At 41.8% G+C, this 27,292-nt stretch overlaps 1 protein-coding gene across 1 annotated transcript in view; it reads right to left on the bottom strand.

Annotated features, from left to right (window-relative positions):
- Positions 1 to 27,292, bottom strand: part of mindy4 (MINDY lysine 48 deubiquitinase 4) — a 303,244-nt gene that overhangs the window by 116,490 nt on the left and 159,462 nt on the right. The window contains exons 9-13 of the mRNA XM_069914923.1: positions 24,696 to 24,787; positions 22,930 to 23,049; positions 18,020 to 18,083; positions 8,638 to 8,703; positions 2,001 to 2,068 (exon numbers count right to left, since the gene is read on the bottom strand). Coding sequence (XP_069771024.1) covers positions 2,001 to 2,068; positions 8,638 to 8,703; positions 18,020 to 18,083; positions 22,930 to 23,049; positions 24,696 to 24,787 — 410 coding nt within the window. The remainder of the gene's footprint in view (positions 1 to 2,000; positions 2,069 to 8,637; positions 8,704 to 18,019; positions 18,084 to 22,929; positions 23,050 to 24,695; positions 24,788 to 27,292) is intronic.

Raw genomic sequence — 27,292 nt, forward strand, 5'->3', positions numbered from 1 at the left:
GTTATGGAGTACGTTTACATAGGTCGCCACAACATCATGAGCTGAAAAGCCTGTACTGTGCTGTAATGTTCTATGTTCTTTAGGGAAGGCAAAAAAAATATGAAATCCATGCAGATATCTTTATGCCTTGTGGATAATTACAGAAATGCAGTATCCTTAACAGATTCACTTTTAGCAAAAAAATATATATTTTAGCTATGATAAAGTACAGGACAATGGAGCCTGATTCGTACGTTTTAGTGATTGATTGGGAGGTTTTATCTGATACAATATTTGATAATATAAAGAAATGTCATGAGAACAACCTCAAGGATTTATAGGCTCTTCTTTACCTGTTCCAGAACAGATTAGCGCAACTCTTATTCTTCTCATTAACTTGGAAAATAATTTCTCCTTGGAATTTAGAAATAATGTCAGTGCAAGGTCATCAGATAGTGCCATCGGCATGAGGTTGCACACAAAATATTATTCTACACTGCCTCAATAATTCTCCTTGTAAGTCAACTGTATTAATTCTTTAATAATCAAATCTATAAAAATAATCTTCTCCTGAACTCACCATCATATCTGTAAGAAAATTGTAATTTAAATTCATAATTCCCGCCAGAAATTACTCAGGCTGGTTCAGCTGCCCATTCTTCAAGATCTCTTCAGGGCCAAATTCGTTCTCACAAGGAATTCTATTTTCATCTTTCTGCCATTAGTGTCTTCCCCTCAGAACTGGTGGCAAAAAGCTTCGGAATTCTCTCAACAAAACCGACTGCCTTTCTTTCCTTCCAGGTATTCGGTAAAGCCCTTTTTTCAAACAACCTGCCTGCTAAATTTGTTACATTATATACAGAGTGAAGATTTTGAAATATCATCAAAGTCTACAAACTTCTCTAACACATCAAAGAAAATCAGCATTCAACTACAAGGACACAATTCTTTATCTGGACATCTAAAATCCGGAAAGCTCCAAAATCTGGAAAGCTCCAAAATCCGGCAAGTGGGAAGAGAGACCGGCAGCGTGAGTCGGGCGGACAAGGGGGAGAGACTGGCAGTGTGAGTCGGGCGGGCGAGGTGGAGAGACGAGATCGGCAGCGCGAGTCGGGCGGGCGGACGAGGGGGAGAGACGTCAGCATGACTGGAATGGGGTGGGGGAGGATACGGCAGCTCAATTTTGATGGGCTTAAATCTGGCTTTCCAAAATTCGGAACACACTGTCCCCCAAGGGTTCCAGATAAAGGATTGTGCACCTGTACAGAGGGAAAAGAGAATTACTAGAGATTATCAACTGTGCGCAAGTTTGATGAAGTGAAAAAAAGTCAAAAAACTTCGGAGCATTATTCCCAAGACTGTTAATCGTTGATTTATCAGTGGAGGGATATTTAGGAGAAACCTGCAAACTAGAATGTTTCATTATAGAAACTAGACTGGCTAGAAAGAAAATTTGAGGCTATAGGAAAACTATAAAGGCTTAGATTAACCCAGAACTGGTGGTCCAAAAGATTTATCTCCACGATTGAATCGTCACGATTTTCTTGCACGACCTTCAACTGAGAATATTTATTTGTCTATCCTTTCATATTTGTCATCTCTTTATCTGTTTTGGCTTATTGCGGTAATTTAATTTATACTCTTGTAGTTGGTGCATCTTGTGTGACTGTAGTAAGGAAGAATTTTGGTGCATTGTACGTGTCTATGACATTAAACTTGCATCTTTTGTTTCAGATTTCCAGCATCTGTGGTCTACTTTTCGCTTATTAATTATGATCAATCTTCCCAGCTATGGTTGTCAAACACCAGCACCAGGGTGAGACAACCCAGTTCCAGCTGAAATTAAGGGCGGCAAAGTCTTTGCAAAGATTCCCTCAGTTGCTACTAGTCTTTCACCTGCTTCCTCAACCTGATCCCACATCAGAGAAATATTGTTTGGTTTATTAAATGGAAACAAGAAATCAGGGACTCACAATAATAAGCAGAAATCTTTTTTTCAAAAAGCACAGCAGAGTACTCACGAGTCAATGGATCTGGATAAAATAGCGGACAATGTCAGAAGAATGCAGCCAAATGGTCCAATTTCAAACTAGAACATAGATTTGGGGAAATAAAAACAATGAACTTCACTTTCTGCTTTTAAAACCACACAAAACATCAACTCAAAATGTTTTCTTAAAATACTCCTATAGATTACCAATAGGATACAACTTGGAAGCAGCACAAGGTCATTTAGCCAGGTGCAGACTCTTTAAAGAAATTGTATTCACTCAACTATTCCCCAGCCCAGAAAATTGTTCCCCTTTGCAAATGTACCCAATTCCACAAGTATTGTTGGTTCAGCCACATTCAAGTTTATAACCACATGTACCAAGATACAGTGAGAAAGTTTGTGTCCACCCTTTCAGGTAGGCCAACCAAGGGCTGCACAGTGACGCTGTTACAGCACCAGTGACCTGGGTCAGAATCCGGTGCTGTCCATAAGGAGTTTGCGTGCTCTCCCTGTGTCTGTGGTTTCGTCCCACCCTTCAAAACATACAGGGTGTAGGTTAATTTGGGAGTAATTGAGAGGCACGGGTTTAAATGGCCGGAATTGGCTTCTACTGTGTTGTAAATACCTGTCAATAAAAAATCAATTTAAAATTTTGGTGGAGCAAAATCTACTCATTCATCGATGTATGTTTGGAGACAAGAGAGATGGCAGCTGGGTATGCATGGAAACTAATGTTGCTTTGAACACCAGCAAGGACAGCACACAGGTTGAGAAATAATAAAGGAATAAAGAGAGAACTTTAGGGGACACCAGAGATAATTGTACGGTCGGGAGTGGTGGGGAAGGAGGGGGGGGTCACAGAATCCATTCAATACAATCTGGCTACAACTAGATGGATGGATGAAAATGAAACCAGGTCAGTGCATTCCCATCCATAAACCTCCAGATCCAAGGACAGTTTCTTTTCTGCTGTTATCAAACTCTTAAAATTGTTTAAGGTGAGTGGTGAGGTGAATGGGAAAGTTTAGGGAAGATGTCATAGGAACATGGGAAGTAGGAACAGGAGTAGGCCAAAAATGGCCCATCGAGCCTGCTCAAAGTCTTTTTTACCCAGAGAGTGGTGGGTGCCTGGAATGCATTGCTGTGGGTGGTGGTGCAGGGTGGAACAATAGGGACATTTAAACGACTTTGTAAGATAAATAGAGGGTTATAGGTGTGAGCTTGGGAAGGATTAGATCACGGGTGGCCAAACCGCGATTCACGAGCCACATACAGCTCTTGGACATGTACTGTGTGGTTCACAGAAATATGTTGGCTGGAGGAGATACCAGTGCTCCCAAAGCCATCCCAGAATACTCCATATCCCTGAAGCCAGACTGGGGGGAACACAGAATGGTCACAGCCTGGATGCACAACAAGGAGAGGGAAGAAAGAGTAGGCACTGGAAGAACAGCCTCTGCAGAACGGTGCACACTGGAGTCAGATTCTCCTCCCTTGGGCCAGGCCACATGACGGCAGAGCAATGCCAATATTGGGTGTGCGATAGAAAAGTCGGGCAAAGCTGAGGGCTCTCTGCAGGGAGCAGCAGCATCAGAGATCGGGAAGCCGGGCCTGGGCCTGGAGAGTACCAATGAGACATGGCCTGCCCCAGAGGCGGGCTGTCTGTCCAGGCACTCTGGCACGGGGGAAAGCAAGATGACGTACATGGGGAGGAGAGGCTGGACGGTGTCCCCAATGAGGACCTCATCCAGACGACAAGCTAGGACAGAGCTGGGTCTTGCAGCAGCAGTGGCCAAGGGGAAATCATGGTCCCACTGGATGGAGAATCAGCACCAGGAAGTGCAGAGATTAGACTGCTCCATACCTCAGCCTGCATTCAACTACAGTAGCTGCACCCCCTCCCCCCATCCTGCCAGCGACTGGGAAGATGGAAGTGGAGGGTGAGACGGGGAGGAGCAGAGCTGTGGGCCCCTCTTGCCTCACTCACCGTGCTGCAAGAGACAGCTTTACCTTGGCTCACTTCCCACATCATGCGCTCGGATGTGGACAGTGCAATGGTGCAGGTATCTGCAGCAGTGTTCCTGAAGAGAACACATCAGAAATAGGAGCAGGAGACATCCATCCCTCGAGCCTGCTCCCACAGCTGTATCTTAAATATATTTAATAAGGCAGGCTCTACTGCTTCCTTGGGCAGAGATCTCCACAGAAAATCAATCAGGATTTTGAAAAGTTTTGTTATGTATATGTGTACTTTTGAATATCAAAACTAATAGAAATTAGCAATTTACAAACTACACACATGAATTCATATGTCCAAACTCCCTATCTTGTTTTTATGCAGATATTGATCCATTATGTGAGAAATGTAAAATTTTTGAAGCTTCTCTGATTCATATGTTTTGGGAGTGCTCAAATTTAGAAAGATTCTGGAAAGAGATTTTCCAAACTTTATCAACAATTCCCAAGACTAATTTGGAACCTTGCCCATTAAATGCTCTATTTGGGTTTTCTTCTGGTTGAAAGAAACTTTTATTGACATCTCAGGAAAAAGTTTTAGCTTTAACCACAACGAGAGCCAGACGAGCAATTTTATTGAAATGGAAAGGTGATTTATCCCCTACTCATACGCAACGGCTTTATGAAATATTGTCCTATTTTAGTTGAGATAAAATTAGATATAATGTTAAAAATAGAAATTTTCAATTTATGAAATTATGGGGCCCATTCTTAGCATTTTCTTAATAATTGGAAGGATTAATAACTACTCCATATTCCAATGATACTTTGCCTGTTCCCTGGGGGTTGTCAGTGATTCCACATTATTGATTTTTTTTTGAATATTTTATTTTTGATTTTCCAAGACTCACACAAATCCAAAACAACAATGTTATATTACATTCAAAGTCCATTCCCCTCCCCTCATCCACCCTTTTTCCTTCCCTCCCATACCCTAATACCACAAGGAAAAGATTATGTCAATTAAACAAACATAGAGAACCAAAAATATGTAGAGACACCAACCTTTAAAGGAACCAAATATAAACCCAAAGTAACATAAAGTAAAATGAAAAAGATATATAACAAGAGCCCGTCATCTGCGCCACGACCAACTTCATTTATCTCAATCATTCCACTATTAGTACGGATTTTTACCTTTCTTCTGTTTAGAAGGGGTGTAACTCTATCTGCGTACCTACATGCTGCAGATAAGGCTGCCATACTCTAACAAATGTGTCATATTTTCTCCTTAAATTGTTCATGATTTTCTCCAGGGGAATACAACTTTGTATCACCGTATTCCATCGTGTAATGTTTAGTTGGGTTGTCAGACTTCCATGTAATTGCTATATATTTTCTGGCTACCACCAAGGCGACCTTCACAAACTGAATTTGGTACTTGAACAGTTTAAAAACACATGTCCTTAATGTTGCCCAGAAGGTACAATTCTGCATCCTGTGGAAAATCCACCTTTGTAATTTTTTTTCCGAATATCCCCCAGGTCCTCCCAGGAGATTTTTTAAAATAAATATTTAAGCATTAAGGTAACCTTGATTAGAGGGAGGGGTTAGATTGATTAATTTTAGTTTGTAATTTTTTTTCTCCTTTATTATTTTATCAAATATTTCAACAAATGAATTTGGCATGGTTGCATACATCCTTTCTATCAATAGTTCAAGGTATTATAAGTAACTATTGATGTTGTTTTATATACTTTTTTTTTCCTGTGTGTGTTTACTTGTATACAAATGAATTACTATGTCATTATCTATTTTTATGTATCCTTATATGTTAAACTCAATAAAAATATTTAAAAGAGAAAAACTACATACATGAATAAATATTATTACGTACAAGTATTTCTTGATATTTATATAAATTGTTTGTAATAAAATGTGCATGTAAGAGTAAAAACGTGCATGTAATATTTTTCAAGTCTTTTGGCTCTCAAACACTTGAATTTTATCATATGTGGCTCTTACATTAAGCAAGTTTGGCCTCCCCTGGATTAGATTGTTGTGGAGCAGTTTACATAGGTCAGCACGACATCATGGGCCGAAGGGCCTGCAATGAATTGTCATGTTCTTTGTTCTAAAGCAATCCTGACAGTAACTGGTCTCGTGTCATCCCACTCTGCAATAATCTCATCCCAATCTCACACTCTTTCCTGCCCTCGGCTGTCCCACCTCTGTAACTGCCTTCAGCCTTTTAATGTTCTAAGGAGGTGCACTTCACTCCTGATGAAGGGCTCAGCCTGAAATGTCAACAGTCTTCTGATTTCTCTGGACCTGCTGAGTTTCTCCAGTATTTTTGTGCACTGCACTTGGACCTTTGCCTGACCTGGAATGCCTGAACACCCTACCAGCCTTCTCATCCAGCACATAGAACTTTGGGATTTCTGCCAGTGGCTCCCACCACCACTCACATCTTTCCCTCCTCACTGCTTTCTATAAGTGACTCGCTGATCCACTCGTTCCTCCATCCTCACGTCTCCCTGCCTCCTGGCACTTTCCCCAGCAACACGAGGTACAACTTTTGCTCTATCTCACCTGCTGCTGCCTGTCACCTGCCAGCTTCTGCCTCATTCTTCCCTCCCCCGCCCCCACCCCGCTACATTCTCAGTCCTAATGCTCACGACTCTTCTGTCTCCACAGATCCTGCCTGACCTGCTGAGGTCCTCCAGCTTTCTGTTTTGTTCCACATTCCAGAAGGATACTGAAAAATATGGGCAAAATTCAAGCAAATTGACCAAATTATGTAGACAATTTGGTTGGCAATGGACAAGATGACAAAGTCAAACAAACAAATAAATAAATGGATAAGCAAATAAATAAATGGTCAAACAGACAGATAAATAAATAGATAAATAATAGAAGACAAGATATGAACATAATTAGGAGGACGCTAAGGAGAGTAAAATAGAGGAATATGCCAACAGAGTGCAATGAACTTTTGTAGGGTGGAGATTAACCAGGTAGAATAGCAGCTTCTGCACTGGAAATTCTACCCGATTCCCCTTTGAACCAAGCAGATCGAGGAACAAGGGGAAGGCTTACAACTTTTATTAATATGCCAGACTGCCTCGAAGCTCACTGGCTACAAATCAACAACAACCAATGTACACTTTTTAATGTGGGATATGGTTACTATCAAGGAAATACTTTGCATCACTTTAACAAAGAGTTAAGTACTTCAAACAGATCAAAGACAAGCTTGGGGTTTTACTTTCTGATTGATTTCAATATAGCTTGAATTGAAAACATTTTACTGGTAAAAGAAAAGTAAGCGATGTAATCATGCAGGATCACGTAACACTCCACTTAATTTTGATAACAGGAATATCAAGTACGGGTTCTGAACTCCACAATAAACATGACACACACCAATACCAAACTTGGCTCTTGCACTACTTCCTCAAAGCACAACACAAGGTAATTTGAGGCAATCACACTGACTACCGTTGTTCCTGTTGTATGGGGGAAACAGCATTTCTTCTAGGAATAACCAGATGCTTCATTCAAATAGGAGATCTGCAGATGCTGGGGTTGAGTGCAGTGTACAAAAGTGCTGGGTTGTGTACTTGCATGTCACTCCTTACTGGTAAACACAAATTATGCATATACTGGGGTCTACTGCAACATACAAAAGCACTGCATTGTGTATACATGTCTGGCAAACAGAATCTGCATCTACTTTGGTCTAGTGCAGTGTTCAAAAGTGCAGGATTGTGTACTGCTCTTCACTTCTGTCTGGTTAACAAAATCTACAGATACTTTGGTCTAGTGAAGCATACAAAGGTGCTGGGTGGTATACTGCACTTCACTCCTGTCTGTTTGATGCATCTCCTACTTCACTGGCAGTACGACCAAACTCATCAAACAGCAGCAAAAACGTATCAACCGCTGTCGTGACGAAAAATAATCAGCAGGTGCCCGAGAGTGAAAATCTAACAATACTGCAAAGCACCCTTGTCACTTCACAGAAGTGCAATCAAACAACATATGAGAAATGGGTCACAAAAAGCAGTTAAGGAAGGGAGAGGTGGATATCCGCTGTGAATTGAGGGAATTCAGAGCCTCGGGGATCTTTGTCAGAGCCCTTGAGCGCACAAGAAAGGGGAAGGGACATCTCACGGAATGATATAGGAGCACAATGGATTCATGGAAAGCAATAGACAGTCGCTGTTTTGGGCCAAAATCCTTCACCTGAATAATAGGGTTACAGGGGAAAAAGCTGGGAAGAGGGGCTGAGTGGGAGGATGAATCAGCTCATGATTAGAAAGGCAGAGTAGACTGGACGGGCCAATGCACCTATTTCTGCTCTTTTATGTGATCTTGTGAAAAAGGTGGGGAAACGGGTTGGGGGGACATTGGAACAATGTGTTGTAGAGCAGTGGAGAGGGAAGCCTATGAGGCTTTAGAAAATCTTAAAACCTATCTGGAGTCCAGAAACCATTACAAACAGGAGCAATAAATGATTGGACGTGGGGCAAGGTTTTAAGCAAGCTTGTTTACAAGTGCTTTGTGAACCACTGACACCGACAATACCCCACCATCCGAAACCTGAAACCACCATTTCACTCACCACACAGTATGTCTTTTAGATAATTCTAGGTTTCATTTCAAAAGTTTAGGGCAAGAAAGCAAAAAAAAGGGACAGTTCAAACCTGGCCAACATTTTGCTGGAGAAAAGTGGTCAGATCTTTGAAGTTTGTCAGTGTATTCAATATAATCTGCAAGGGAATAAATATCACTTGTTACTTCAATTAAACAAGCTGATAACAGTTTCAAAGATTTCTTGATATGATCAATCTTATTCTTCCATGATTAAAGGTAACATTGAACATCACTGATTTCAGTCAGAGAAACTTTCACTTAAAGTCTGGAAGTACCTGGTGTTCAATACCAATTTATTCTCAAGCCATTTCCATTTCACTGCCTTGAAATGTCACTCATCTTCAATGGCTCAGGGTTTATCTGGAGTCAGAGGGAGAGGAGGCGGCGGCGGCTCTGAAAATGGTGGCGTGGACTTGGCTGCAGCTGCTACTCCTGATCATGGTTGCTGAAAGAACTTAGATGTTTGGAACCATGAACAACTTTTAACAGATTAAAATGGACACTGGACTGCAGGGAGTTGTGAGTTGCCAGTGGAACATGCCGAATGGGAACGAATCTGAGCAGATACTGCAGAATTGTGGAACTCGCCTGATGGAGGTATGGAGCTTCAGACATGGCCTAGGGGAGGAGGCCGGTGATTCTTCGAACTTTGGAGTATTGTCGGAGGCAACTAATGTCGGGCTGGGTGGAAAAGACGAGCGGCAGAGAGGAAGAAGGCATCTGGTGCTCTGAGTGTTGCGGAGCCGTGCCAGGCTTGGAGGTAGGGAGAGACGTGCCTAGGCCTCGTGGATAAATGGAGGACTTGAGGCTATGATGTATGGGCCTCATGGGAGGGATGGCACCTGAGAGCTCGGGGTGCATGAACTTATGACTGTCTGGGCAATAATTGGGTTCCTTACCGCTGGTGAACTTAACATCTGTGGGAAGGTCAGTAACCCGACCTGTTGAAGGCTGCGTGAACAGAACCCGCAGCGACCTCTCAGGCTTGGGAAATGTTCTTCTTCACCAGAAACTGGCAAACATTTTATAACATTTGGCCGTAACCTGTCTCCTTGTACCATGCCTGGTTTCTGAAAACTGATTATATATTGCATTGTATTGCTGCCGGGTCAGAGGAACGCTATCTCGGTTTTAATGCTGTATGGTGTTAATTGCGATAAATAAACTATACCTGAAACCTGAAGTGATCCGACTCTGCTCACCTTGATGCACCAGTGGAGTTTCAGCTATGAGCTCCAATCTCTCAAGTGGGATAACCATAAGACATAGGAGCAGAAAAAGGCTATTCAGCCCATCGAATCTGTCCTGCCATTTAATCATGAGCTGATTCATTTCCCCACTGCCTCCCCAACTTCTCCCCATAACCTTTGATGCTCTGGCTAATCAAGAACCTATCAATCTCTGCCTTCAATGCACCCAATGACTTGGCCTCCACAACTGCCTGTGACAAAAAATTCCATATTTACCACCCTCCAACTGAAGAGATTCCTAAGCATCTCTATTCTAAACTGACGCCCTTTGGCTAACCATCCAAGCAGCTGGCTCAAGGGGTGAGAAAGTCACCCATTTGATGTTGTATACTTTATACAGTATCATAATCAGTTGCATTGCATCAAAAAGGGCTCTTTAGCCCAGCTGGTCCCTGTGACCAGTTTGCAACCCGAGGCAGTCGTCTTTGCCTGCCTTTGGCCCATATTTCTCTGAAGCTTCCCTATCCATTCATATGTCCAATATCCTTTAAATTTTGTGACTGTGCTTGCCTTTACCATTTCTTCTGGCGGATCATTCCATAAACTCATGTGAACAAAGATGCCCCTCAAGCTACTATTCAAACTTTCCCCTCAAACTTGTGCCCTCTAGTTTTAGACATTCTTACTAGAATAGACATTCTCACTTAAAAGGGGGATGTGGCAAGATGGCGTAAGGAATAGACGTGCCTTCCAGTCCTCTCCCGATTCTTTGGTGTTGTTTTGTCTTTAAATGCACGTTAAAATCTTTTCAAGGTTAGATATAGTTAGAGCTGTTAAGCTAATTTCCAATGGTACAATTGTTGAAAAAAGCAAGAAAAAACAGCAACAGATTGTCAAGAAATTACATTTTCCGAAGATATCAGAGCCTACTTGTTTACAAGAAGCCAGGACTCAGCGTGGAATGGATCCAGGAGGAGAAGCACAGGAACCAGCAGTGGAGCTCCGTTCTTTGCCGGTAGGGCTCTTTAAAAATGGCATCCGGCAGCCCTTAGAACAAAGGGCTAGCCGGGTGCATGTATTTCAGTCAATGCCCGCTATGAGCGCTGTCACAGAGCCTTTGACAGCTGAAACAGCTGGGAAGCTACCAGCTGAAGGCTTGCAGTTAAAGGGACGTCAACTGACTGATGTAGCGGTGGCGCTGCAAAGTGCACCACCTATAATGAAGATTTCTACAGTCTTCAATGTGTCGGAGATGCTTGACAGAATATGGCTTGGGGATAACCCTCGCCATCAACCTCCAAATATTACTGGGGAGGTTATGGCGGGGGTTTTTACACAAAGTCACACTGCAAGAAAAGCAGTTAAATTAAGGGAGGGAATACAAGACCTTTTGGCTTTTCAGAAACAACTGGACCCTACTGTGTCTGAATCTACTTCAGTGGATAAGTTTCTTAAGAAACTTGAATCTAAGTTAACTGCTATATTGAAAGAATTTGTAAAGCTTTAGATCAACTTGATACTAAACTTAATACCTTGGTGGATATTAATACTCAATAGATGGCTGATTATGGAGCTTTTAAGCTTAAAACGAGTGAAAGGCTTGATTTTTGTGACCAAGGTTTAGTTGAGGTACAAGATCAATTACAAGGTGTCAATAAAACAATTGAAACTTTACAAATTCAGAATAAAAATTTAATGAAAAAGGTTGATTATTTGGAGAATCGATCCAGACGGAATTACATAAAAATTGTTGGTTTACCAGAAGATATGGAAAGATCAGATCTAAGAAAATTCTTTACTGAGTGGATTCCACAAGTATTAGGACAAGATAAGTTCCCGGAAGGCTTAACACTGGAACGTGCACATAGAGCTTTGAGAAGAAAGCCTTCTTTTGGACAAAAGCCACGACCTGTTTTGGTTCGTTGTTTAAATTATTATGATAGAGAGACAATTTTGCGTGTGGCCATAAGAAGTGCACAACAAAGAAGATCTCCTTCGATGGTTCAGAATAATCGTGCTTTTTTTAATCCAGATTTGAGTCAAGAAGTTATGTCTCAACGACGTGAATTTAATTCTGTGAAAGAAGTGTTGTGGAGAAAAGGTTATAAAGCATCATTTAGATATCCTGCGGTACTGAAGATTTTTCAAGATGGTTACCAATAAAAATTTTTTGATGATCCTAAGGAAGCTATGGATTTTGCTCAATCGTTACCAATTATACAATTTCAGGAAAGACGTAGTCCTCCACGATCTCCAGAGAGTGGAGATACAAGATGGGAATCGAATTCCAAGGAGAAATGGAAATAATGGTGGTTGAAGTGATAAAGTTGATTAAAAAATACTAAAAAGAATTTTTTTTTTCTCTTTTTGAGAAAATTTTAAATAATGATGATAGTTTATGTGAAACGTGAGTTGGAAGAGGGAGCTGGGTGGGCACTATTTTCCAGAAGTCACCAGCTACGTGTGAGTTATCTCACACCCGATATTGTGTGGGAGTTACCGCAATGAGCGGTTGACCAAGGAGGAGGTAGCAGTTGCCTCCTGCCTGGTTTTTTTTCTTATTAATTTTTGGATTGAGGAGTGAAGGTTTTTTTTTTATTATTTTTAAAATTTTTTTAATATATTTTTTTGTAGTTTTAGGAGGGGATAAGGGGAGGGAGTGTTTTTTTTTCTTTCTCTTTTTTTTTTCCTTTTTTTCCTTCTCTTTTTTTGTGTGTTCTTTTAAGTAATGTTTAAATTTAAATTTGTTTTTTTTTAATACTTATGGTTTTAATAATTTTATTAAGTATAAGAAAGTATTTGCTTGTTTAAAAAATTAAAAGTTGATGTGGTTTTTTTTTGTAAAGTTTATTTAGTAGATAAGGAATATTTGAAATTTAAATCTGAATGGGATGGATAAGCTTTTTATTTTTTATTTAACTTCAAGGTGAAAGGAGTGGTAATTCTGGTGTAGATTATTTTATTATCTTAGTTACAGAACGAAGGGAATAATGGTGAAAGTTATAAATTGAATTGTACAATTCTTAATAAGGCTTGAATTTTGTTTGTTATTTATGCTCCATTTGTTGAAGATATAGTTTTTGTTGTAGATGTGTTTTTATTATTTGGATATGTGAATTTTAAAGTAATGATTTGGGACATTTAAATGTGGTATTGGGGCTTTTATTGGATAAGTATTCAAGAGCAAAAGGGAAAAATGGTGGAAGAGTACTAAAATTGAATTGTATAATGCTTAATGAGGTTTGGATTTTGTTTTAAGATGGTGGTTTATGTGACTAATATGATGATAGATGTGAAGTTAGTTGATATTTGGTGAAGGTTTATTTTTATAGAGAAAGTTTTTTTAAATTTTTTTTTCTCATGCTACAATTCTTTTTTAAGAATTGATTATTGTTTAATGTTTTTGTAAGTGGTTTTTTTTTCTCTTACATATATTACTAATCTTATTAATCCTTCACTCTTTATTGTGGGGGGGAGAAGGAGGGGGGGTTGGATTAATTTGAGTCAGTTTATTAACATTGTGCAATAATTATTGGGGGGGTATAGTTTGTTTAAATTACTGATGTTGTATTGTAATTTCATTATTTCATTTTTAAATTTTTTTAATGTAATCTTATATCTTATTAATGTTATAAAATCTTAAATAAAGTTTAAAAGAAAAAAAAAGACATTCTTACTTAAAAGAAGACAATGACCACCCTTTCAATACCCTTTCATCCGCTGCCTTTTGCTTTCTATGGCCTGCTGCTTGCCCTGCTGAGCTTTCTCGCACTTTTGGGTGCTGCACGAAACCAGGTATCACTTGGGTCAGTTTTAATAAAAACTTCAGGATTCCATAGACCTTTTTCCCTTCATCACCCAGCAGCAATGCCCCAGGCAGGCAGAGGGCCGATCAGGGAATGCACATTCAGCAACAGTATGTTGAGAATGAAACGGGCAAGAGATAGTCATCCCATAACAGAAAAATAAGTTCCAGAAAAACAGCACTAATGGAGGAAATTCTCGTCATAGCTATTGCAGCTCCTTGAAGACTGAAGTACTGGTCCAGTGACCAGAAATTCTTTTCCCCAATACGCAGTATTTTTCAAGTTAGACATAGATCCTAGTCCCGCATAAGTGAGGATGATACTTCAGTGCAGCAACGATGGACTGCAACACCGTCCGACGTGTCACCTTTCATATGAGAAATTAAACCCATTTATCAATTGACTGGAGGTGGACATAAAAAATCCCAGTTTGCATATCTCTTGTAGAAAAGCCAATGTGTATTTTAATTTAGAGATATAACAGGGTAATAGATCCTTCCGGCCCACACCGCCCAAATACACCCATGTGACAAATTAACCTACTAATCCCTATGTCTTTAGGACACGAGAGGAAACCGGAACACCCAGAGGAAACCCATGCAGATCAAAGAAGAACATACAAACTCCTTACAGTCAGCCTGAAATTGAGCCTGGGTCTCTGGTGCTGCATTTGTGTTGCACTCACTGTTACATTAACCTTCAAATCACTTCACTAATAGTGACCAATCACGTCTCCAAATTACAAAAAATTATTTACTGGTCTTTGGATGATGCAAGATCAGTGGCTGGGAAAAGCAATGCGAGGGTGGTTTCCCATTGATCAGATTTCCCTATAAATATTGCATCATGAACGACTGCTACTCAGCCATTTAAAGCAAGATCTGAATACAAGTGACGATGGTTTGGAGCTTTTTGATAGATTTGTGGAACCCTTACGCCACACCACCAGTGAGGTTAGTCATGTGCATTCTGGGGTAAATGCTGCAAGATCCCTGGCCAGTCAGACTTGGTCAAGGTTCCAAAATATCACAGATATCACAAGATCCGAGGACCAAATTTAAAGTTCATCATTAATAAATTTTAAGGATTTTGAACATTTTTTTTTCTTTTCTATATCTAAATTTTTACTTTAATTTACTTCAATTTTACTTCTGAGTGCCCCATTACAGGAAGAATATAGAGGTTGAGGAAAAAGTTCTGAGGCGATCAAGCAGGATGTTGGATTAGAGGTTTTTACTTCCACTCACATACCGCCTTAACTAATCCTTTATATAGCACCTATGGCATCCTCCTAAGGAGAGGTTGGACAAAATTGGGTTGTTTGCTCTGGAGTAATGAAGGCTGAGAGGAGACTGGATACTTTTAAAAAAATTATAAGAAACACAGAGAGGGAACAGTCAGAATCTTTCTTGTTGGGCAAAAATATCATAAAGGACATGTGTTTAATGTAGATGGGAACATTTAAAAGAGAATGGTAGGAACTTGGAATAGACTGCCAGGAGTAATGGCAGAAGCTATGATAGTAGGTTTTTAACAAGCTTCCAGATGCACAACTAGTATGGAGAGAGCGAAAGGATGTGGATCATGTGTGGCTGGAGATTTATTTTTAATTTTTTTTAAATTTAAATTTAGACATAGAGCATAGTAACAGACCATTTTGCCCCAAGAGTCCATACTGTCCAATTTACACCTCATTAACCTACACCCTCGGTACGTTTTTTGAATGGTGGGAGGAAACTGGAGCCCCCTGGGAAATCCCATGCAGACATGGGGAGAATGTACAAACTCTTTACAGAAAGCGCAGGAATCAAACGCTATTTCTGATTGCTGGCACTGTAAAGGCATTGCGCTAACCACTACCCTAACCGTGCTCAGTGTTCCATGCATTGTGTTCAGTGCGGATGGTTGGGGCCGACAGGCCTGTTTCTATGCTGTACTGTTCTTCAAAACACTTTAAAACATGGTGGGGCTGCCAGAGCTGCTGTAATTGCAGCACTGCCGTTGGTAAACACCCAGGGCGAGAGAGCAGGGAGTAGATACAGTGCTTCCACTCAGCTCACCTGCCGACAGCACTGTACAGGCTTTAAACAGCCTGTTAAAGGAGCTTATGACGGTGTTTTATTTAAAATTCTGTGATCACGGGATCTTGGCCCAAGATGGCGATCTCAGAAGAGCAGCTGACAAGTTTATGGCACCAGTAATGGAGAAACTCCACCCCCCCCCACCCCTCTGTTGAGAAGGAGAAGCAGAGGAGATGACCCTAAGGAGATTGACCATGGTGGCAGACCAGCGAGGGGTTCTGCAACTTAAGGACACAAACGGGCAGAGAGCTATTGGTGACTTGCAGCCAAAGATCCCGCACAGGCTGAGGGCTGCTGGCAACTGTCTCATTAGAACCGGGATTCAAGAGGTTGCTGAGGGCAAGAAGGGTTCCCGAAGGGCCCTGGGTGCTGAAGGCTTCCTTATTGTGTCAGAGGTTTGGATCTGGAGCTCAGGTTGTCAATCGTTTGAACTGAACTGGAGTCTTGTATGGCGGCAGAGGCTGCGGGAGTGCTGGAGGTGAATCCAAGGACACTCAGTTACTGCCTTTTATTTCTCTTTCTCTGACTGTAAGGAGCGCTGGACAAATACTAATGGCGAGTCTTAGTCATGCAGTGGACTAAAGGAAATTTCGTGTATTACTGTATGACATTTCAGTTTTATTACATGACAATAAATAATATCTATCACAGAGATTTAGAGTTAGTAGATGTAAGAAAAATTACTGAAGTTAGAAGTTGAAACTCCACCCTCAACTTTACCTAGAAAGCCTATTGAGATATTCTCAAGATAGGTCTCTCCAGTTTACCAACCCAGTAGCTATCCTCACTTTGACACTGGACTCAAGCATGCAAAGAACCAGTTAGATATGCCCTCTATGTCCAACCCAGATTAGATATGCCCTCTGTCCAACCCAGATTAGATATGCCCTCTCTGTCCAACCCAGATTAGATATGCCCTCTCTGTCCAACCCTGATTAGATATGCCCTCTCTGTCCAACCCAGATTAGATATACCCTCTCTGTCCAACTCAGATTAGATATGCCCTCTCTGTCCAACTCAGATTAGATATGCCCTCTCTGTCCAACTCAGATTAGATATGCCCTCTATGTCTAACCCAGATTAGATATGCCCTCTCTGTCCAACCCAGATTAGATATGCCCTCTCTGTCCAACCCAGATTAGATATGCCCTCTCTGTCCAACCCTGATTAGATATGCCCTCTCTGTCCAACCCAGATTAGATATACCCTCTCTGTCCAACTCAGATTAGATATGCCCTCTCTGTCCAACTCAGATTAGATATGCCCTCTCTGTCCAACTCAGATTAGATATGCCCTCTATGTCTAACCCAGATTAGATATGCCCTCTCTGTCCAACCCTGATTAGATATGCCCTCTGTCCAACCCAGATTAGATATGCCCTCTATGTCCAACCCAGATTAGATATGCCCTCTCTGTTCAACCCAGATTAGATATGCCCTCTCTGTCCAACCCAGATTAGATATGCCCTCTCTGTCCAACCCTGATTAGATATGCCCTCTCTGTCCAACCCAGATTAGATATGCCCTCTATGTCCAACCCAGATTAGATATGCCCTCTCTGTCCAACCCAGATTAGATATGCCCTCTATGTCCAAACCAGATTAGATATGTCCTCTATCTCCAAGCCAGATTAGATATGTCCTCTATGTCCAACCCAGATTAGATATGCCCTCTATGTCCAACCCAGATTAGATATGCCCTCTGTCCAACCCAGATTAGATATGCCCTCTATGTCCAACCCAGATTAGATATGCCCTCTTATGTCCAACCCAGATTAGACATGCCCTCCCTGTCCAACCCAGATTAGATATGCCCTCCATGTCCAACCCAGATTAGATATGCCCTCTATGTCCAACCCAGATTAGATATGCCCTCTATGTCCAACCCAGATTAGATATGCCCTCTATGTCCAACCCAGATTAGATATGCCCTCTCTGTCCAACCCAGATTAGATATGCCCTCCATGTCCAACCCAGATTAGATATGCCCTCTGTCCAACCCAGATTAGATACGCCCTCTGTCCAACCCAGATTAGATATGCCCTCTATGTCCAACCCAGATTAGATATGCCCTCTATGTCCAACCCAGATTAGATATGCCCTCTATGTCCAACCCAGATTAGATATGCCCTCTCTGTCCAACCCAGATTAGATATGCCCTCTCTGTCCAACCCAGATTAGATATGCCCTCTATGTCCAACCCAGATTAGATATGCCCTCTATGTCCAACCCATGTATGCAGAATTCTGGCAGTGGGTACAGAGAGTATGATCAGGCCAACTATTAAATTTGCTTTTACCAGCCTTGAACATCACAACTCTTTTTTAAAAAAAATTTCCATTGTAAAGGAGGCATACCGTTTCTACAGTCCCATCAGCTTTATATTTTCCAGCTGGGATAAACTGCTGTCTTCCTGTTGACCTGGAAATAAAAGTTATATTAGCAAACAAGCAGGACTTTTATACATATTGTACATCACAGTAACAGCCCTTTCAGCCAATGAGCCTGTGCTGCCCAGTTACACCCAATTAACGTACAACCTTGGAACGGTGAAAGGAAGCAGGAGCACCCAGAGGAAACACAGGCAGAATGTACAAATTCCTTACAGACAGTGCCAGATTCAAACTCGGGGTGCTGACGTTGTAATAGCATTGCGCTAACCGCTAAGCTAATCGTCCAGCCCTAGATTTTAGCCCTTTCTTGGATAGAGATTGGTAGGTAGCAGAACCAAGAAAATCAATGACTTAGAATCGATCTTCCAAATGAGCAGATATGCAAATACCATCTGGATATTGCACCTCAACGACAAATTAATTTATTTGAAAATTAGTGTAGTTGTTTGCGCAATGCGATTGCAGTGCCAGAGACCCGGGTTTGCTGTCCATAAGGAGTTTGTATGTTCTCTCCATGACCTGCATGGGTTTCCTCCCACTTTCCAAAAACATAGTTATGAGGTTAATTGGTCACATGGGTGCATTTGAATGGTGGGGCCAGAAAGGTCCATTTCCCTGCTGTATCTCTAAGTTACAATTGAAAAAAACTTCAGCTTGGAGTAATCTTGGTACAAAAGTGAAGACAACATATAGGTTTTTATATGTTATATAGAACCAGAGAAAGCTACAGCACAGAAAACAGGCCATCGGCCCGCCTAGTGTATGCCAACCATTATTTTGTCAGTCCCATTGACCTGCTCCCATTCCATAAACCTCAAGACCTCTCCCATTCCATAAACCTCAAGACCTCTCCATCTACCCAATTTATTCTTAAAATTTAAGATCAAGCCCACATTCACCACATCAGATGGAAGCTCATTCCACACTCCCACCACTCTGAGTGTTCCCCTTAAACTTTTCCCCTTTCACCTTAGAACTGTGACTTTTCATATTTATCTCCCCCATCTAAGTGGAAAAAACCTACTCTCATCCACTCTGTCTACTCCTCTCATAATCTTGTAAACCTCTATTAAGTCTCCCCTCATTCTTCTTTGCTCGAAGGAATAAAAACCTAACCTGTTTTATTTTTCCCTGTAACTCAACGCCTGAAGATCTGGCAACAACCTAATAAATCTTCTCTGCACCTTTTCTATCTTATTGATATCCTTCCTGTAGTTAGGCGACCAGAACTGCATGCAATACTCCAAATTTGGCCTCACCAATGTCTTATACAACTTCAACATAACATCACAATTCCTGAATTCAATATTCTGATTTATAAAGAGTAAGATACCAAAAGCTTTCTTTACAACGCTATCCACCTGTGATCTCTTTGCTCCTCCACAGTCCTCAGTGCCCACCATTTACAGTGTATGGCTACCTTGGTTTGCCCTTCCAAAATGCATCACTTCACACTTGTCTGCATTAAACTCCATTTGTCATTTTTTGGCCCATTCTCCCCGCTGGTCCAGATCCCTCTGCAAGCTTTGAAAATCTTCCTAGCTGTCTCCAACGTCTCCTATCTTTGTGTCATCAGTAAACCTGCTGATCTAATTTACCACATGATCATCCAGATCATTGATATAGACGACAAACAACAATGGTCCCAGCATCGATCCCTGAGGCCCGCCACGAGTCACAGGCCTCTAATTATTATGTGCTGTGCATTGTGTATGTATGTACGTGCAGTATGGTCCAGAGAAATGGTGTTTTGTCTGGTTGTACAAGATAATAAACTTGAACTTGACTTGAACAGTGTTCCATTAGTACTGCACATTGGTTCCACTCTATTGGGAACCCCCTGTTGAAGATGAGGTGCAACATTCTAGCCAAAGGATAGGAATTCCCAGGCCACCTGCTTCACACCTGTTTGCACAAAGATTGAATCAGCTCAGGAGTGTTTGGGTCCAAGCCTGCAGGCATCACAAAGCCAACGCAAGATAGAACCCAATTTCTCTGGGCAACCCAACTTGAGGAGAGGGGGCTGCAGTCCCTCTTTCTGGTGGACTCAAAGGTTTTAGAGAGGTCACAAGAGACCACGCATGTTGGATATTACTCCCTGTATTCCTCATGGAGTCATAGAGTTATGCAGCATGGAAACAGGCCATTCGGCCCAACTTGTTCATGCCAACTCGAGAATCTGACGTGCTTCTGAGGCCAGCGAGGATGACTCCAACAATAACTTACCCTGCGACAGACAGCAAGAAACTCTTCACAGTTTTTGTGAAGGTGATCGCAATAAGAGCATGTCCAAGCATTTTCTGCATCACTTTTACCCCAGACACTGAATGGCTATTCTCATTTAAATAAGGCCCTCACATTTCAGGACACAAACTGCAGACTAAGAGTAGAAGGTTCCATGTTTGATTTCTTTTAATGGGGAGAAGCCAGTGCACCCAACTATCATATAAACTGTGATCCAGTAACAAGGGGCGAGAGAACTACTGCAGGCCAGGTGTTGCTGCAGGATATTAATTCTTTCGAAGGAGGTTGAGGAGGGAAAGTTTCCGGCCTCCATCTTGACAACATTTGACACAATTGAGAGCGTCCTGTCTGGCTGCATTATGGTGTGGGGTGGTAGCTGCAAAGCATTGAACCAGAGGTCGATACACACAATGGTCAGGAAGATACCTGGGGTATCCCTTTCCTATATTCGTCGGCAGCGGAGCCCAAATAAGAAGACCTCATCCATCTATCACACAGTACCTTTGACCTACAACCATCAGGAAGGAGGTACAGGAGCATCAAAATCAGGACTGCCAGGATGTCTTGACTCACTTCAATGTGCCCACACAGATCCACAGTAGATACTATCTCCCTGGCTCTCCATTTGTTCCGAGATCATCTGGATGCGGAGGGCGCCTATGCTAGACTACAGGTCTACCTTAAATACCACAGCCCCCAGTAAACTCATCCCCAAATTTCAGGAACTTAGTGCATCTTTCTGCAACTGGATGCTTGAATTCCTGTCTAACAGTGTTGAAACATCTTCTTCACAATCAAACACAGCACCAGACTTCTCAAGGGTGTGCACTAAGCTCCCTACTACATTCCTTCTACACTCACGAGTGTACAGCTAAATATCATTCCCACTTCACCTTTAAACTCACCGACGACACCACAGTGTCAAATAACAATGAGAAGGTCTACAGGAAAGGGAGTGAAAGTCTGGTGCCAAGTTTACAACTCCTCTCCCAACATCAATAAGATGAAGGAAATGATGACTGACTTCAGGAGAGGGAGTAGTGTCCACACCTCTGTCCACAATAATAGTGCTGAAGTTGAAATAGTAGATAGCTTTAATTTTTAGGAACTGGCCTAGGACAAGCACATTGATGTAACAGTCAAGAAAGGCACCAACACCTCTATTTTCTTGGAAGACTAAGGAAGTTCAGCATCTCCCCCTTGTTCCTCAACAACTTCCAAAGGTACACCTTTTGGAGCCTACTCACTGGATGCTCAAGATCAGAAGGTAGAACATCATGAAAAATGTCCTCTCCTCCACAGACTGCCTATGAAAGACAGCCAACACATTGGAAGACTTTCCGATCTCCCCCACCCCAAGACACACTCCTCCGCCCTGACCAAAAGTGTGAAATGGTGCACCAACAGGATTAAAGACAGTTTCTTCCCCACAGCCATCAGGCTCCTGAATGAAAACCAAACATGCTTGGTGCTCATTGGCTTTCCACCTCAGTTAATTACAGTTGTAAATAGGAGCTGATTGTAGGCTTTAGGAAAGGAAAACCAAAGGTGTGCAATCCAGTGATCACTGGGGGAAATCAGAGGTGGATAAGGTGAGCAATTTTAAATTTGTAAGAGTCGCTGTCTTGGAGGACCTTTTCTGGATCCAACATATTAATGCCGCCATGAAAGAAAAGCACAACAGTACCTCTTCTTCCTCCTCAGGAGTTTGTGGAGGTTTGGTATGCTATCAGAAACCTTGGCAAACTTTTACAGATGTGTAGTGGAAAGTGTACTGACCTATTTTATCATGGCCTGGTATAGGACATCAATATCTCTAAGGGGAAAGCCCTGAAAAAAGGTGGTGGACACAGCCAAGTACATCACAGGCAAAACACTCCATACCATTGAGAAAACTTCATAGAACAGTGCTGTCAGAGAGCAGCAGCAATCATCAAGGATCTTCACCACCCAGGACATGCTCTGTTCTCGTTGCGACCATCAGGAAAGAGCTATAGGTGCCACAGAAGTTGTACTTCCAGGCACATGAATAGTTGCTACCCTTCTAACATAAGACTCCTGAATAATAGAATAATGTTCATTTAAGGACTCGCACTTAGCTCATTATGTATTACTGAATATTTAGAGTATATTTCTGTATTTGCACAGTTTGTTTACATTTCTTTCTTCTGGAGTATAGTTTACAGCTACTGATAATTAAAACTTCTGTCTGGCCTGCAGGAAAAAGAATCCCAGGCTAGTATGTGATGCCATATATGTACTCCGACAATTAATTTGAACTTTGACTTTGTATGAATTTAAATTTAATTTATAACAGGGTAGAAGCTGATTCTGGCCATTAAAACCCAAGTCACCCAATTACATCTAAATTACTGTACAACCCCTTAAGTTTTGGAGGGTGGGAGGAAGCTGGAACACCCGAAGGAAACCCACGGAGATGGGGGAGAACATATAAACTCCTTACAGACAGTGCTGGATTCGAACCCAGGTCACTGGCACTTTTAGAGGTAACCTGTCAGTCTGTTCACAGAAGAACCCATCATACTGCACCAGGTATTTGTGACAAATAAAATAAAACATAGGTGGTCACATCCACTGCAGTCTCCAGTCCTCATAGCTGGTATACTTACAATGCAACCACTGCTCTTCTCCTGTCACCTGCACGCCATAATATGTCCGCGATGGCCAATGCGAGACCTAGTGATCGCTGAGAATTGCTTGGCCGCAGCTCCCTGTGGGGCAGTGGCAGCCTAAAGCAACATCAGAAAAGAAAAATTGGAGTTACATATTACTTTCAGAAGTACAACACAAAATCAGGGGATCAGTCACAAGGCTGAGATGTGATAAGTCTAATTTTCTTTGTGCGAACTGGCTCAATGTCAGTAAGATGTATGCTCATACACTGTTGGCTTGGTTATAATTAAATTTCCATCTGATGTCCATTTGAAAGCTTAAAAAAAAGCTGAACAGAAGACAAAAGGTCTCAGAAATAATGGATTACAATACTTTTTAAAACAGACAGTACAGTGCATGAACAGTCTCTTTGGCACACCGAGTCTGTATTGTGATGCCAAATTAGAGTAAATTGGGTGGCACACTTAGCGAAGTGCTTAGTGAAATGTAATTACAGCGCCAGCGCCCCAGTTTGAATCTAGTGTTGTCTGTAAGAGGTTTGTACATGCTCCCCGCATCTGCATGGGTTTCCTCCGGGTGCTCCGGTTTCCTCCCAACTTTCAAATCTTATGGAGGTTGTTGGTTCATTGGGTTATTTAGGCGGCATGGGCTCGTAGGCCAAAAAGGCCTGTCTGCCCAAATTTAAAATTCAATTTAAATTTTTTTAAAAGTAATAAAATGAACAGAAGACAAATGGTTTCTTAGAAATAGTGGCTTACAATATTTTATAAAACATAGAACAGGGCAGTGCATCACAGTAACATGTGCTGTGAAGCCAAATTACAGTAAACTGGGGGGGCACGGTTAGCGTAGCAGTAAGCACAACGCTACTACAGCACCAGCGTCCCAGGTTAGAATCTGATGCTGTCTGTAAGGAGTTTATATGTTCTCCCCGTGACCTGCATGAGTTTTCCCTGGGTGCTCTGATTTACTTCCACCCTCCAAAAGGTTCTTTGATTGGGTGTAATTGGGCTGCATTGGATTCATCGGCCAGAGGGGCCTTCCAGCATGCTGTATTACTAAAAATAAAATTTTAAATTTGGATCTCTTCTGCCTGCATGTGATTTGAACCCCTATACTCGATCTGAAGTGAAAGTAGAAGACATAAGAAATTCTCATCAGGTCAGCCAGCATCTGTGGAGAGAGAGAAAAAGAATCAATGCTCCTAGTTAAAGACCTCCCATGAGAACTCATCAATCTGATTGTCAACTCCGTTGCTCTCTCCACAGGCAGAGTCTGAGGGGCTGAGTGACCGCAAGCACACAGAGCAGGTAGCAGTTTGGGAGGAAATTCCAGAGTCAATGGGAACACGGTTGGTATGGAATGTGAGGTGCCACAATGGAGCATGGCTACTTGGCAAAAACAAACTTGTTTTCAAAACTTCAATGAAAGGCAAGTGCAATGAAGATTATATCCATCAAAAATTAACTTCAGTCTGGAAAGCCCCGCATGTTGTCTGCTCATCAATGCTGAATGACACTGCGTTGGTAGTAATTTCTCCCTGTGGAGTTTTCCAGTTATATAATCAGTAATGCTGGCCAACATTCAAGTGTGCAGTGGGAAAAATAACATTTTAACTAAAATTGTGCCAGCTCGAGCTGGCAATCGTCAATCCCGCTCGTTAAGTGAACTTGAGGCCCATTGTTATCAACACAAAGGTTGTCAGCTAATGGGCCAGATTGGACTGTGAAAATTCCTCATTAAAATGTGCACACATACTTACATGCTTTCACTGCCACTGCTGGCAACGTCTTCGAAAATCAGCTTTTGCAAAACACAGGCCTGAACGGCAGCCAAAACCCCACAGGGACCACCCTGGAAAGATCAGAGACTAGAGCTGTTTATGGTGGCAAACCAGATGAAATTGGTACAAAGCACTGGATCACTCTGTCGCACATAGAACAGTACAGCATGGAACAAGGTCTTCAGTCTAATTCAACTAAATCTCTGCTGCTCCCACATGATCCACATCCTTCCCTTCCCTGCATAAACTTATGTCAGAATCAGAACTTATGATCATGAACATGTCACAAAATTTCTTGCTTTGTAGAAGTATCTCGGTGCAAACACTTCTATAAACCACCTGTCAAAATAAATAAAAATAGTGCACGAAAAGTCCAAGTCAGGCAGTGTCTGTGGTTGATTGATTATTCAGGAATCTGATGGTGGAGGGGAAGAAGCTGTCCTTGTGCCGCGGAGTGCTCGTCTTTAGGCTCCTGCACCTTTTACCCGATGGTAGCAGTGAGGATAGAGGCTGCTTTCTTAAGATACCGCCTCGTGTAGATGACCTCAATGGAGTGAAGTCTAGTGCCTGTGATGTCGCAGGCAGAGTTAACAACCCTCGGGAGTTTTCTCTTGTCCTGAGCATTGGTACCTCCATACCAAACAATGATGCAACCAGCCAGAATGCTCTCCGTGGTACGCCTGTAGAAGTTATCGTGAGTTTTGGGTGACATACCAAATCTCTTCAAACTCCTCACGAAGTATAGCTGCTGGCAACCTTCTTCATAACTGCATCAACTTGAAGATTCCAGGACAGATCCTAGGAGATGGTGACACCCAGGAATTTGAAGTTCTTGACCTTCTCCATTGTTGACCCCTCTAAGGTTCGTGTTCCTCTGACCTCCTCCTGAAGTCCACAATCATTTCCTTGGTTTTGCTAACATTGAGTGCAAGATTGTTGTTGAGACACCACTCTACGAGCTGATGTATCTCCCTCCTGTACGCTTCCTCATTGCTCTCTGTGATTCTGCCAAAAACCTTGATGTCATAAGCAAATTTGGAGGTAGCATTTGAATTGTGCCTTGCCTCAGTCTATCTAGAACACCTCTAGTATCTGCTTCCACCACGGAGACTCGGGGTTACTGTTCTCTATGAAGAATCAGAATTTACTCTCATGAACATGTCACGAAATTTGTGGTTTTGCGGCAGTGAAAATATTGTGAGAAATTACATTTTAAAATAAATAAATTAGTGCAAAAGAGGAGAAAGTGCGGTAGTATCTATAGTTCATTGCCTCTTCAGAAATCTGATGGTGGAGGGGATGAAGCTATTTTTGAGATGCTGGGTGTTTGTCTTCAGGTTCCTGTACCTTCAGGATAAGAGGCTGCTTTCTTAGACACTGCCTCTTGTAGATGTCCTCAATGGAGTGAAAACTGGTGCCCATGATGGCACTGGCCACACTCACAACTCTTTGTAGTCTTTTTCTGTCCTGTGCATTGGGACAGTTGTAAACAACTTGAACCAAACATCTCCTTTAAATCACGCACCCCACCCTCATATTAAATGAATGTCCTTTAGTATGAAATATTTTTAACCTGGGAAGAAAGATTTTGACTGTCTTGCATTATCCATGTCCCTTATAACTCTGTGAACTTCAATCAGGTCTCCCTTCAGCCTCTGACACTTCACAGAAAGCAACCAAAGATCATTCAACTTCTCCCCAACAGCTCATACCCTCTAATCTGTGAGAAGGCTACCAGAAAACACAGTACTCCGTGTGGCCCAATCAAAGCAACATGGCTCCTTGCTCAAGGTATCATATAGGCAAAAGGATAATAAAAGTTCAGGAAAGATTAAGTATGGAAAGGAACTTGCATAAATAGAGGAATTTTCATGGTCTATAGCAACAGCACAGGAGAAATCTGTGGTACCACTCATCATACATAACAATTTTGAGACAGGAACTGCTCACACTAAATGCTGAGTAACCAAAGGAACTACACACACTACCATCTGAGACTTGAGAGATATATATTAGATATGTATTTTTAAATTTATTTATATGTATGTATGTATGAACACTTGTCCTTTGTATGTATTGTTTGTCTGTTGTTTTGAATCAAGGACCAGAGAACACTGTTTCATTGGGTTATATTTGTACAGTCAGATGACAATAAACTTGACTTGATTATGAAGGATCTGCTGTAGACTAAAGCATTTTACAGAATTCAAGTATTTTGGGAAATATAGGAAACATGACAGTGAATTGGTAAACACAGAGTCACAAACAACAAAATGTTCATAACCAGATTGTCTGATTCATATAACCATATTACCACTTACAGCACAGAACAGGCCAGTTCGGCCCTACTAGTCCATGCCGTAGCAAATCCCCACCCTCCTAGTCCCACTGACCAGCACCCGGTCCATACCCCTCTAGTCCCCTCCTATCCATGTAACAATCCAGTCTTTCCTTAAATGTAACCAATGATCCCGCCTCGACCACGTCTGCCGGAAGCTCATTCCACATTCCCACCACCCTCTGTGTAAAAAAATTTCCCCTCATGTTCCCCTTATCATTTTCCCCCTTCAATCTTA

This window comes from Narcine bancroftii, chromosome 1 (assembly GCF_036971445.1).
Source record: "Narcine bancroftii isolate sNarBan1 chromosome 1, sNarBan1.hap1, whole genome shotgun sequence".
Lineage (NCBI taxonomy): Eukaryota > Metazoa > Chordata > Chondrichthyes > Torpediniformes > Narcinidae > Narcine > Narcine bancroftii.